This window comes from Buceros rhinoceros, unplaced genomic scaffold (genome assembly GCF_000710305.1).
Source record: "Buceros rhinoceros silvestris isolate BGI_N320 unplaced genomic scaffold, ASM71030v1 scaffold13820, whole genome shotgun sequence".
Lineage (NCBI taxonomy): Eukaryota > Metazoa > Chordata > Aves > Bucerotiformes > Bucerotidae > Buceros > Buceros rhinoceros.
Genome location: NW_010387966.1, coordinates 15,451 through 30,271, shown reverse-complemented (window position 1 = coordinate 30,271; position 14,821 = coordinate 15,451). Strand labels below are relative to the sequence as shown.

Genomic DNA, 14,821 nt, shown 5'->3' with positions numbered 1-14,821 from the left:
ATTTACATTTAGAACCGCAATTGGCGAGGGTCGTTACACATTTTTGTACAAGTGACATCTTACACAGCCAACGCGTGCTCACGTGAGCTCTGGTCCAGGGACGTTCCGTTCAGTGTGAAATCGTCAGCAGTCTACTTGTGTATATTCTGGCCTGTTCTGTTACAGTGAAAATCACTTTATGAACACTTTTAATATATGCTGGAATTTTACTATGATTGATTGGCGGCTGGTTTTTTCATCTGTTGTAAATGAAAACAAGTTGACATACGGATACATTTCTAAATTAGATCCACAACACATTAGTGTGTTTGCTCTCTCTTTCCCCGTCTTTCCAATTAAGTTGGTGAAAAATGTAACTTTAGTATTTTACAGGACATGGTAAAGCTGTCTCATCTAGGTGATGTCTATATTATAAAAATAAAATAAAATAATATAAATATGTAACATGAACCCAGTGCCCATTGTTAAATAAAATATATGATAAAAAGCAGACCTTCTAGGATGACTGGTTTTGAAATATGCGAATATAATTTAATTATTAAACACTTGAAACAATCTTGATATTAAGCTGCGATAACCAGATTTTTGCATCTATGCTAGATAAAGAAATGCGTAACATTCTGTAATAGAGTTACATTGATGAAGGTGAAGGTTACAGTCGTCAATGAATTGCCTAGACAGGAATGCATTAAGGAGTTCGGGAATATCGTCCCATGGTGTAGTTCAGTTCAGCTTACAAACTGTTACAACTGGATTTTATTAAATCCAGCAGTTTACACGGCGATGTTTGGAAACCGCTCTCATTCCTATAATCAGATAGGTACAGAGATTTCTGGGATGTCAAAGAATCCATTAAGACATCACGAAAGTCCTTTGACGAAAATGTGGTCTGCAGTGGAATTACTTTGTAAACTATTTCTCATGAAGAAATAAATATATAAAAAAATTCCACTAGCTGTCAATAGCTGTATTTGTGATAGTGTGTGCATGTGTATGTGCGCACATATTGGTATCGGTACGTCTGCGGAAACGTACGGGAATATTTACACACATACAGGGGATTTTTCTGCACATTTGTGGATATTAGACTTAAATTAATAAAGTAAATCAAATCACCAGAATTTGTTGCAGGATCACAGTCTTTTAAAAATGACAGGATTCAAAACAAATGCCCGTTGGAAGTGTAGCTTCCAAATAGTCCCAGAAACTATACAATGTAGCTGGTTAGATCCAGCAAATAGGATGTCATGTCTAGGATCTGATCAAGAATACCTGCCCTTGTCACTCTTCGGATGTTTCTATCCACTTGTTCACACTGGGGGCCGAGATAGCCTTTTTTACATAAGCATTTATTAGGCCTTACACAGACACCTCCATGGCGACAGGCTGGGTCACATTTTGCTGTGGGTAAAAAAAAAAAACAAAACAACTGATTTTCTAATTTGTTTAGAACATCACAAACTGAAAAGACACTGAAAAGACAGTACAAATTCATTAAGACCTTTGCTTAACTTGTAATGATAAAGCACATAAATGAAAAACAAAATAGAAAGAATGACATATTGGAAGTTTTGAAAGCACATTTTGAAAGTTTTAGAATATTGGAGGGAAGAAGGAGTTTTGTCTGACTGAGAGGACGTCACCAGGACAGACCGTGAAACTCAAACAGCAGATTCTTGAAAATGTCCAGTTCCCATAGTCATGCTTGATTTTGGAGCGCATAGGTGACCCAGCTCATAAGAACCAAGGCTCCAAACGTCTTACCATTTGAAAACGAGACGTACAGCACATCTCCATCTTTAAACAGTGGCTGTCTGCCTCGTTTCTTATTCTGGCAACCCAAAAGAGTCCTGCAGTTGTGAGACGTTTTAGCACCTGGCCATCTCCAAGCCAGCAAGTACTGAGGCTCAGGCAAACTCCTTTGTACACGCGGAGTTCTGCACTACACGCTTCCCGTAGCGGAGCAGGCTACAACTGGCCACTGAGACGCGCTCCTTGAGCTCTTGAATCACTTACACTTGGAACAAAATTGAATTCTCTTTAGAAAAAGCAAGAACTGGGGTATTTTTTGACAGCTTTAACCAGTGAGTTAAGTTTCAACGTTTTCCCCTCTCTGTTTCACAAATGCCTGACCGTTTACCTGTGGAATGCTAGGTTAATCAGCTTGTTTAAATTCTTCAGATATAAATCCTATTTTTAATTGTAGCCAGTGCTAGCAAAACTAACAACCAATAACTTTCGTTGCGGGAGTATTTTCTTCTGAGGTGGGGTCATAGCACTGCAATAAGCACAAAGTATCTTTCTTTCTGCAGACGTTTTGCTGTTTGATCTTATCTGTTACGATGAAGCTATAATATTGATTTACAGAGATTTATAATGCTGACAAGTGAAGACAATTGAAGTTGGGCTATTTGGCTAGATATCCTCAGCCACTTCTCCAGCCTGCTCTTGTTGCAAGGTTGTATGATAGTCAGCTGATGAATCTTGCCGGTAAGATGTATCATTAGTGATTGTGTTAATTTAATTTCGTTCCAAACGAGGTCACACCTGCTCATGACTAAAAAACTGGAGGTTGCTGAAATTTACAGTCTGGGCTCTAAGGACCTTGTAGCTGACCCTGCTTCAGCAGAACCCTCCTTCCAACCTGATTTATCCCTGGTCCATCATGTGATCCTTGCTTTGTCTTCTCTGTGATTCTTTTCCTCTGTTGAGTTCTGCTGCCATTACATTAACCTTGTCTCTTTGTACAGGCATCTGGGCAAACTTGATAAGCAAATACACTGAGTCAGAAGTCTGTGCTGACACACTAAGAACACCTCCTGGCACCCAGACTTGCTCTGGAAGATCTACGTAGGCCAGAGTTATACAGCTCAGACATAACCACAGCCTCTGTTAGACAGTGATAGTGCAGCCGTGGCACTCCAGGTTCGTTCATCTCACCCCTCTGGTGCCATTTCCAGCATCTAGCTTGATGACAGTCACTTTTTCAAGTGACTTTTAAAAGATGCGATACAGCAATGTGATAGGACTTAATCAAAGGACTGTGATTAATAATGGGTTGCAATAACGTTCTGATTATGAGCTGCTTTGTGATAAGCTGTACATAGAATTCTCTTTAACAAACTGGAGTAATTTTATTTTGTAGGATCGAAATAAGAATGTACCAAACATAAAGATTTTGAATTAAATTAGAGAAGTGCAAAACATGCAATAGTGAGCTGCAGTCTGATTTCTCATCTTGCCCAATGAGGTTCTCCTATATGACACTGGCAGTGATCATACTACAGGCAGAAGCTGCGTGTCCAAACACAGAACATGTATTGATATAATTTCCTTTCATTTTAAAATCTTGGTGAAAAAATAAGAATACTGTTGTCTGTCATGTTTATACTGTTAATTGCATCCTGTAATGGTTCACGTTGCATTAAATGTTTGAACTGTTGTACTCATCTAAAGACTTACTGTTCTTCTACAATTCATGAGATCAGTATTTCTTTAATGTTGTCTTGGAACTCACGGTCAATGAATTATATTGAAAATTACTCTCAGCAAACAATTAAAGGCAAATTATGGCATGCCACTGTTTTTTTCACTTTTTGCTGTGAATCTGTATACAAACCAGTTCTGCAGAACTCTCCTTCCCAGCCTTGATTACAGCAGCATTTTCCTGTGGGAGTGCAGTGCCCGTTCCGACAATGCCTTGAGCATTCAGATGTCAGGATCTGTGCAGGCTGAGCTGTTCTTTTGCATTCTTCAGGGACTAAAGGCCTGAATAAAAACACACAAACCAAGCAGATTGTTAAAAGTCAGGGTAAAGGAGAAAAACTTTCGGGTTTTATTATGGGCCTGATTCTCTTTTATGGTATTATCAGTGTGAGAAATCTGCGTTCTAAGAGGATTGCTTTTTTTTTCTCAAAACCACCAATAAATGTAGAGATGATCTGTTACACTGCAGAAAAAACCAGTGTGATTCGCTATTCTTTCATGTAACTGCCTTCAGAGATCTTCTGCAAGATTAAATAATAGTCCTTAAGAATTCTTGAAGCTTGAACCTGGCAAAACCAGCTTGCTGAAGAGCTTATCACAGGTAGCATGTATCTCCAGACAATATCATGATTAGACGTGCTAAATTCTACTGACTGCGTGTCTCCTCTTCAGAGAGTGGAAATAGTCATATAATTCAGTCCAGAATCTGATGGTGTCCTTTTGCTTTTCGAGCTGATTTATCTTTCCAGTTGTATGCTGGGAAGAGTAATCTGAACAGTAAGCTTTATGTCACGCACTATGACATGCATAATCGTTTTGTGGAAGTATTACCTCTGTCTATGAATTCAGTTTGACATTGCAGATTTTTTATTTCCGTGGGGTTTTTTTGTGAAATCATATTTGGCTCATGCATTCCAGATGCTTATTTAAGCATCTGAACATCAGGAAAGACTTTTTCACTATGAAGGTGACCAAGCACTGGCACTTGTTACCCAGAGAGGTTGTGGAGATACACAACCTTATCCTTGGAGATACTCAGAAGCTGTCTGAACAGTCCTGGGCAACTGGCTGGAGGTGGCCCCGCCTGAGCGGGGTGGTTGAACCAGCTGCCCTCCAGAGGTCTCTTCCAGCCTCAGCCATTCTGGGGGTGATTCTGTGAAATGTATGCATAAAGGAAATTCTAGTTCAGCTGACTTAAAATATTTCTGATACTGGTTTTTGGTAGGGCTTCTTGGCGTCAGCTGTAACATAATGAAATCTTTTCTGTCAGTCTTTGCAAAATATTTTCACGTCCGGTAGCGTTTTTTATTGACAAAAGCATGGAATTATCTTCCCTAACAAAGAAGGAACTGCACTGTTCCTTCTATAGTGTTAAGTGTGTAAAACACTTCAGTGTTTTAACTTAAGAGTGCCCTAACTGTTGATATGACTTCCAGTGCTTTTTTGGGGATGTTTATCTGGGTTTTTTGTTGTTTTTTTTTTATTTAGTTGTACATTATCATACCGACCACTTATTTATTTGCTGTCTGAGTTCAGCAGCTAGAGACTTACGGGGTCATCACAAGGCTACAGGTTCCCAGTACAGGTACCATGTTTTGTCTCTGCTGTGGGTTTGATTGCACAGGACTAAGTTTAGAAAAAGAATGTCTGGATCTCCTGAGAGATCTAAACAAGTAATTGAATGGGAGCATCACAGCAAATTAAGTTAATTAGTGACAAACACAAAATTACTCATTCTCAAGGAAATAATTTCAACTATTGCCTTACATTCCTAAGCTTCAAATTTACAGGACGAAGACTTGAATAGTTTTGTGGAGAGCTCAGAGAAACCTTGGCTAAATGTCCAGATAGAATCCAAGCAAACCAAAGCAACATTGTATGAGATAGAATAGAATAGAAAATAACATTATTCGTTACACTGACATCACTATTAAACCCTCAATTAGCAACTTGTGCACTGATTACCCTGTCAAATATTAGAATCCTAGACTGATACTCCCATGTGAAGAAAAGGATAATCTTTGGATTCTGAGAAAGAAGGAATCTGATGGAGGCATGGAAAACAGTGACAGAAATAAAGAGGAGGAAAATTAGGCATTCTTGATTGTCCCGCCTTTCAATATCAGGAGAAATATCAAGGGAAAAAATTAAGGTAAGGAAAAGAAAATTAACTAGTTGAACTCATGGCTTCTAAGATATCAGTGAAATCCATGTTCTAGTAGGATTTTAAAAAGGCATTTCTATGTACAATGGAGCCATTGAAAGGAATATTTGATAGGGTAAAAATAATTTTTAAGAAAAATAAGCACTCATAACTAATATTGTGGAAGTGCCTCACTAGCTGACTGGGCTTACATTCCCCCCTCCCCCCCGCTTTGGCATGCAGCTTGTTAATGGTACATTACAGGGTTTCTTGCATTTTTCTTTGAAACACAGTAATAGAGTACAGGCTCACTGGTTTCTTTCACCATAGCACTTTCCCTGCTCAGCCTTAATTGCTACCATGATTATTTAAACATCCATACGGAAAAACTGGTTCCCCAAAGATGTTAAGGACAGAAAGAATGCGTAGATGCGTCTTTAGCACCAAGCTCTGATTTCAGAATCTGAGAATCACACTTAAGGTTCTGTATCACTTAAGGGCTTTGTAATGTGTTTTGACATCTTTCATTTAGCATATTTGAAACCCTTTCAGTTTTTGTGTTTACATATTTCCACAGCTGCCTTTTAAATATAATGCATTATTTTTTTTGACCTGTAAGGAATTCCAGTTCTATAGTAACGAGTGCATTACATGTGATCTGGTTGAGAAAGTTCCTACACTTAAAAAATCACATGTGAGATTCACAGGCGATGCTGTTTTGGAAACAGTTCTATGAAATAATATGATTTTCAGTGGAGACTTGTTCAGATTTAAGGTAAAAAGATCTGTCTTCTAATTCCTACCTCTGGAAAGAAAATATTAAATTTGTGGTGATTTCTTTATAGCCAACTGCATAGGAGATGACATTCTTTCTTCATCTGTCTCTTTTAAAGCTGATTTCTTTCAAGTTACTTTAAATGGGAGTCCCCTTTTTCTTGCTCAAACACAAGCACAGTGCTGTGTTTAGCAGGAAGCATAACATCAGGGTCTGGGAGCATCTCTTGGTAAAGAGCTACCGTGGCATTTCTTTAGCAAAGAATGACCTCATAAGTCACAGAGATATTTTATTTGTGAAGATAATTTATTTTATTAATAGGTGTAAAGTATTTATCTGTGATAGTGACGGAATATATAGTTCTTTTCTCTATTTGTATTTAATTAGGGAGGCAGAAATCGTACTTTTTTGTATCCAGCCAGGCACAGCTGGTCACTTCTATGATTTAAAGTTTTCTAGTGCTCTTGGTACTTGTGAATATAACCTTGCCTTTTATTCTACCATCAATCAATAACTTGCACTCATCAGCCTTGGATAATATTTATTAATGGTGGGGTGGAGCAGAAACAAAGATGGAAAAAGTTCTGGTTGGCAGAGTGCCTTAGGAGAAGAGGAACACAAATGCAGCTGCAGCAGAATCCTTCTTGTGTGAGAGAGGAATTACTGGCTTTCCTTGGTTGTACTATGGGAAATGCCACATTTCTTTCTCAGAGTTTGAATGCTGTTACGGTACCAACACGTGTCAAGAGAAAGTCTCTGCCCCACAGTGCACGTTGCATTCCTAAGGCTTTAAAGGGGTGGGAATTTTCCGGCTCGGCATAAGTTGAGCTGAATCTCACAAAGATAACATAAGTCTTGAAACTGACTGTTGGGACTTGATCTTTCCAGCACTTGGAGGAGCCTATGATTTTGTTTATATAACTAGTGCTTCACTGCGTCTCCTGACGTGGAAAATGGAGGGGAATAGATGAAGCCACGCTGAGGCTGGATAGAATTTTTTTCCTTGTCTCCCGCAATCTATAAAACTCCAAAGGGTACAGCTTGATTACTCTTACAGTAAGCACTATTTGGTGTGCAGAAAGTCAGCCAAAAATGTAGCTGATAATGACTATTTATATGGTCTGTACAATTCTAGTTATCTTAAAGAGCTGTTCATATATACAGTACAGTACAGTATATCTTGCTTGTTAAAACATGCTTTCATGAAACTGTATAACAACTGTAAATGTATGGAACATGAAGGAAAAGTTGTACTGGGGGCTGGGGCCCTCGTTGGGTCCCTTCTCTGACGTGTGCAGTGAGCTGGGAATTCTTGGCTGTATGCTGTGTAAAATAATTTTTGCTGTATTACTGTAGCTAGGATAAGAAAGCAGCCTCTGCTGCTAGTTTAGAGGCATATAGAAGTCCAAATGCTTTAATAGATTAAAACTTATCCTAGAACTGCTTAGGATTTCATGCGTTCTCTAGTGCATCTCTTCACAGTTCCACTGAAGGCAGAGAGTGACTTAGTTGCTGTACGTGCTAGCCTGTAACTCAGACATACATAAATCAATGCAAATGCAGGGTCAAATTCAGCGGTGATACAATGGTACCGAACAGAAAACAATTACTCCATCGTGCCTTTGACACAGCATCAAAAATCCTGACTTTCCCACTGAAGTGAGAAAAAAACCCAGAAAAATTCCTGGATGTTCAAATCCGAAGAAGAGACATGGCTGTAGAAATCCTGATTATAGTACAAAATATGGGGAAAGAATGTTGTGCTTCCATTAACTGCACACAACATATTAGGTATTAGAATGATGCTTTAATATATCACCAAAATTTGTGCATTAGTTGTTAGCGTTTTATTCCTTTATAAGGGAAAATGTCGAGAAAAAATAATTTTGTTTCACTGCTTGTCATACACTAAATTTACTACTTGTCAAAGAATAAATATAGCATCTCTTCAGGTACAGCCTCTAAAATTAAAAAGTATACCTCTGGTCCTGGGAGAGATGCCAAAGGCTCGTTACTTGTCTCCAGATTTACTACATGGGAATAATGTGGAAAAAACTCACGGCTTTTAAGATTTAAACTCAGCAGCATATCGAATTTATTCTTATATGGTATACTTGTTCATGACCTCTAGTCTTAAGAAATTCTGTCATGTTTGAAAACTAGTCCCTAGTGAAGCCTGTATCAATGTTAATAGCTAAGAGGTCAATGCAACTGCTAAACAGTTTGTATTACTGTCAGGGTGGTCATGAAAACAACACCTGCTGCATGAGCACTTGGCAGCTGGGTCAACAGGCACTGTGGGAATTTATCAATTTAGGGGGCCACTTGCATAACACTTTGACTGATGAATTGGGAAAGACTGGCTTACTGGGCTAAAGCTGCTCTATTATGTATGACTTTCTTTAGGATGGCAGAGGCTTCCTGCAGGCTCCAGAAAATAAGCAAAAGATAAACTGAGCTGTTTTTTCCTTATAAAGTGATAAAAAGTGAGAGCTCCTTAATAGCCGATGCTAGAAAGACTAGAAAAAAAGGGGAAAAAAATCCCAAACCAAAACAAAAACTTTTACAGTCAGTGAGCTGTGATGTGATTGAAAAAAATCCTTAGGTTTTTCCATCATAGTTACAAAGGACTTTTTGTGAAGTACTCCTGTAAAGTGAAACTCTCTAGACTAGTATTCACAAAAAGCTCTAATTTCTCTTTAGTGTCTCTTATGGGAATAGTAACTGCATGTGGGTAGGTAAATGAGATAAGAATTTTGCATGCTCTGACTAAACTAAATATAATTAGACATTAATTCTGGCTTTCCATTCCCTCAAATGACTTAAGGGATAGTAACTTTCTGAACCGAAAGAAATCATATAGCCCACCTGGGCTGCTGACAGCGTTCACCAACAAAACTGGCTCCTTCTACAGAGAGTTTCCAGCAGTAGCGTCAGAGTATATCTACAACCCTTCAGAACTGAGTGTCTTGACGCGGATTAGTCCAATACCAGATGTTTACGAGTTTCCAGAGTACTTTAAGTCTTCAAGAGGGCTATGCTTTGATAAGTGCTATTCTATCATACCATCAAAGACTCTTGACTTGTACTAAAGAAGAAAATCACCAACATTATCATAAAGGGCCTGAACAATGTCAAAATGAGGTATGACCTAGATATTGTCCCTCGGTGTCTGAAATCAGTCCTTTTGGAAATACTCTCTGATAGCGGAAATCCCAGGTGTGATGATGGAAAGGATGATGATAAGTGGAATTACATACTCCAGAAGGGTATGAAAGAGGAGCGAGATAGTTTGAATCAAGTTTCAACCCAATGGAAGGCAGCTACTCTGGCTGTTGATATGAAACATATCGAAATCCAGATCTCTAAGGTGCTGCAAGGAGAGGAAGAGGAAATCTTAGTGTGTAAGGACACTTAAGCTCTGCCCTCTTTCATAAAAATCACCTGCTGGCTCCAGCGAGCCATCCTGGTCAAAAGAACTAGTCACCGTATCGACAGTGACAAAGACGTCAAACTTCCCAGGGCATATGGCACTGCGTGGCTACCCCGTAAACTTTTCTGGGTTTAGTCTCATCTTTTAACTGGAAATCTTTTGCACTGTCTGTCAGTTTGAGTACTCTTCTCTGAATCTCTTTTGTTTTATCTATAATTCGCTCGGAGATAGAAGTGATCACAATATAAGTATTCAAAAAGAAGACTTAAAAAGCCATGTTATAGCTGTTCTGCCACCTTCCAAAGTTTATTTTCTTAATTCTTGGTCTGTCCCTGCATATGGTTTTCAAAGAACAGCTGGTAATAATGTTTAAATTGCAGCTGATATGAACCTATCAACAGATCTTTCTTATGTAAATATGTATTTTTAATACTGTCCACAGCTGATTTTTTCCTCTCTCATCATGCTAGAAAATGATTACTTTTTCTTTTCTAATGGGTTTGTCTCCTATTTTCTCTGTTATTGACTAACTGGAATATTTGGATCTCTACACATTTTCTAACGTATTTATTTTTCCTATGCATTCATCAATGGTTTTGTACTTGACAATGGCCTGTATTTGTAGAAACAGAAAGCAAGACAGAAGAATATAAAGCACAACGTAGAAAAATTGAAAATGGTTTTCTTTTTTGGTCACAAAGACAGTTTATAAAATGCTAGTATTTGCACTGATCTTCAGGACTTCTGACTAACCCTACCATTTAGTTGAGCAGTACATCAGCCTTTCTCCCTATATTTGCTCATTAGTTCCTAACCCTGGAAAGCAGTTGCCTTGTGATAAGCAGTTTCCTTTCCTTGTTTTTAATCCTCATCAAAGAATGGATATATTTTTCAGAGACAGTCTAACTTTAAAAAATTCTTCTTACATCTGCTAGATTACCTAAGGTACCTAATGCTGCTTTTATGTGTTTGTCATTCTCCCTGTTTCCCACATCTCCTCCAGTCTCAAAGCTCAATATGCTATTACCTGTAGTCTTCACTCTAGTCCATTTGGATAACAGGAACTGTGCGTATATTTTGCAGCACCTCACATAGTTGGTTTGCATATTCTTTTTTAACCTTTCTGCTTCTTATTTACTACTTCATTAAAAGCTCCCAAGTACTAATGTATCGTCATAACAACCTTGTTAGAAAGCAAAGGGTTATTACCTTCCGCGCTTTTGATGGGAGGCCGTTTAGTTATGACATGAAGTATTTGGAGGAACGGAACAAAAGTTTCCTGTGGTACCCTGCATTCTGTTTCACACTGCCTTGACGATGGAGGGATGCAGAACCTCTGTGCTGACCGTATTGATCAATTTGTCATATATCACCTCAGTTTAACACCTCATTTTTATTATGTGTGAAGGATTGTTTGAGGACAGGACTTTCCTATTGCTGAGTATCGATGACTAAGGCAAAAGGTTCTCTGGACTACCCTCATCCTCTGATCTTCTCATGTTTTAACCTGCCCGCTTCTGAATTTTTTTTCCACTGCTAGCAATATCCAAGTCGCAGGTTTCTTTATTAAGCTGTAACTGAGACAAGGAAATCAGGGCCATGGTTATGTTTGAGAACAACTTTGATAATGCAGTTGTTGTATACAAAGATCAAAAGAAATAAACTCCTGCATGTTCATGTGACATTTATTATTTAGAATAAAAGAATAATTTCATAAGCTTGCTGCAGTTTGCAAATGACCACTAGCAGACGAAGATTGTTTTTTGTATGAAGTTATTAATTTCCAGCAAGGGGCTGCCACAAGGAGTGATAATTTTCTCCTTTGACACTGCCCCATGCATGGCTGTCTCTCCCTACAAATTGATGAGTCTGCCAGGAGCCACCTCTCACAGGGTTTTGTTACTAAGTAATGAGTTTCTAAGCTGTGACAAATCAGTACTTTGATGACTTTATACCCGATGCTCATAGCCCACCTGTAGCATCTTTATTTTGTGTTCTAGAAAGCTTACTGTGCTAGGGTTTACACCTACATTTGATGTACACACCATGAAGAAGACTTGAAAGGAGCAACAAAATATTAGCATGCAAAAAAAAATTAGCTTGTCAATAACAATGTTTTGTTAATAAAGCTTTACATGAACATTTGCCAAAGCCATGGGATTTTTAAACTGTTTACGTGCATAATGTGAAATTAGCACGAAATGGTAAGTAGAGCTGTCACGCTCTTTTGTGGAAGTAACTCATTATCTCCCACCTCAAAGCCCGCAATGGTGTGAGATTGCAAAACAGCAAAACTCAAAACTTTGCCTGAATAAAAATGACCCCAGGTTTCTAAAAAGCGTTACCAAAAACTATATCCCTTTGCCACGGTCTGTTTAATTTCAACTGTGTGCCAATTTACAAAAGAATTTTATAGTTTTCTGGTTACTTTCACCAGAAACCAAACACAGTCTTGACCCTTTTCCATACAAGAAAACAGCCAACCGTGAGTGCAGCAATGGGAGGTCTGGCCCTTCAGGTATGTCAGCTGAAGACCACCCTACTGGAAGAGGTAACAAGAACAAAAAGCTGAGGTCAAACAAGGCAGCCCCATGTAATTAGATACTAATAGTGGATTTAGGGTGTAAAATTCACTTAAAACCATACACCAACAGACTAAACAATCCCAGTAAGAATGGCAAGTTTTGTTCTAAAAAAAAATGTTTTTAATACCAGAAAGCATAAATAAAACATACATAATAACCTTGACTGACAGGCTGCACTAAGCTGCAGTAACATCTGCTTCCAAATTATCTGCTATAAGTTTGGGACAGTATAACTATAAACCCCTGAAACACCACTGTAACTTACAGTACAGTTTGCATGCAATGCAATGAATTTATTTCACAAATAAGAATTTTTAGAATTTAAGTTCTCAAAATAAAATAAATTCCTCTCTTAAACAGTCCACAGCAAAACCAAAGCTGCAAGTCTAACTGTATCTGATACTGAATGGGAAACATGCTGAAAGAGATGCTGAACTAATACACAGTGTATGATCGGGTCCAAGTCATACCAGAAACTTCGTTTCCGATGGCTGTTTCACTCTGTGTTAATTTTGGATTCTTTTGCAGGATGGATGTGGTACCTTTACATGCCACAGACTTGGTCTGATAGAGCAGCAAGATCCAACATGAAGAAAATGGTATTTCTCCAGCGAAAGTGAGTATCTGGAAGCCAGCTGTTCTTACTGCTGCTGGGGCCCCTGGGTCATGGGTTTTTTCAGTCTTTCCAGATTCCCTAGTATTTTCATACCTATAGCTGGTCAGCAAAGATCACATCTCAAGAAATTCTGGTTTGATAATTTTCATGATGGTAAATTTCTCTTAAATAATCATATCAATTCTGTCTCATAAATAATCTGAGTGGGATTTATAAGCCTTTTGGAAATGATGCTTTAGGAACTGTTAAAGTATTCGGTGTATTTTTGGCACGCAGCCCAAGGACAGGAGGTTTCCTTCCTTGGTGCTCCACAGAGAGACAGGTAACTGCAGGGGTATGGGAGAGTGCTGAAAACTAGTAAGCAGTGGCAATTCACACCCACTGAGGATTCAGTCCTCTGTGTTATTCTCTGTCAGTGGTAGTTCCTATACAACAGAAGAGATGTTTGGGAAGGACTGAATTTGTCTCTTAGAGCTTACTTATGGCAAAACTGAAATTGAGAAAGTGAGACTGGAACTGAGCGGGGATGGGTTGTCTGCTAGCTAATACTGTCAAATTATCTTCTGTAGTACCTTGTCAGTATACGCAGTAGGTATTGTCAGCCAGTACTAACCTTTTGAGCCAGCTCCCGTGGTGCATTGTTCCACTGCAGTGCCCGGAAAAGAAGCAGTAGCACTGGGAAGAATTCCAGCATCTGCCTTCCACTGATGCTCGGAACCTCTGTGGTACCTACAAGTCATTCAGCCTCAGAACTACCCGGAACATCTTTTACCTGTACCGGTCCATATCGTTCCGCATTAAGCATGTCTACACTTATATGAGACATGCAGAGAATGTGAATCAAGGTGGGAAAGTGAGCAGCATTTAACATAGTGTCGGCAAGTAGAAATTTCCACAAGTTGGTGCTGGTTACACCTCTGTCGTTCTGACATTCACTTTCTGTGAGACAGTGATTGCTTTTAACGACTCTGTTCTGCTTGCTGCTGATGGCACATTTGTTTTTAGGAAGTCCCCTGCATTGAGAAATTCCCTCCTGACTCAAGGGAATTATTGCATAATTCAGCTACCTGGAAAGAACCTCATTTACCTCTTGTTATTTAACCCGTTGAAGGAAAGACTGATCTTAGTGAGAAATGCGATGCTCACCTTTTTGGGTCAATGATCTTGTAGAGTTTTCCACTGTGAGGCTGTGTCATACTTTTACTGCTTGATAATATGTAAATCTCACCTGTTAGAGAAACCAATTCAATAAATTAGATCTCCTTTCCTAAGATGTCAAATATATGACTTTTGTCATCGAGCTGTATTTGTGAGATGAGATTAAAAAAACTTCAGAAGAAACACTCGTCACGGAGATATACAATGAAATCATTGCTATTTGAAAATTTAAATAAGCGCTTTCCCCAATCTGATGTTAAAATGTGAAAGATACTTTATAATGAACAGTTTTTGTTTCATATAGAATTGGTTAAAAAAATAAAACTGGGGAAGAAGGGAAAAGAGGGGGATCAGTCTGCTCGTGCAATATCTTTGCCGCTTAAATCTGTAATGTTGGGGATGAAAGCAAGTATGCGAGACATCACGTCGCAGTGATTGACGCAGTTCACAGAATGTGAGTCAGTAAGGACCTTTGCCCCCCTCCGGCAACCCATTCTCTTCTCGGTTCCTCTTACATGGCTGCTGGGGTGTAGCTGAGAGCAGTGTAGGCAGCCTTGCCAAAGGAGAGATAGCCTTTAGATTTCTTCTTTTTAAAGATTTACTGTAATTTTGAATAGTTCAGCAG

General features: G+C 38.8%; 1 protein-coding gene across 1 annotated transcript in view; it reads right to left on the bottom strand.

Moving 5' to 3' along the window:
- Positions 1 to 242: 242 nt before the first annotated feature.
- The window catches only part of HHIP (hedgehog interacting protein), a 23,730-nt gene continuing 9,151 nt past the window's right edge, over positions 243 to 14,821 (bottom strand). The window contains exons 9-11 of the mRNA XM_010141726.1: positions 14,185 to 14,266; positions 3,620 to 3,768; positions 243 to 1,401 (exon numbers count right to left, since the gene is read on the bottom strand). Coding sequence (XP_010140028.1) covers positions 1,208 to 1,401; positions 3,620 to 3,768; positions 14,185 to 14,266 — 425 coding nt within the window. The 3' untranslated portion in view covers positions 243 to 1,207. The remainder of the gene's footprint in view (positions 1,402 to 3,619; positions 3,769 to 14,184; positions 14,267 to 14,821) is intronic.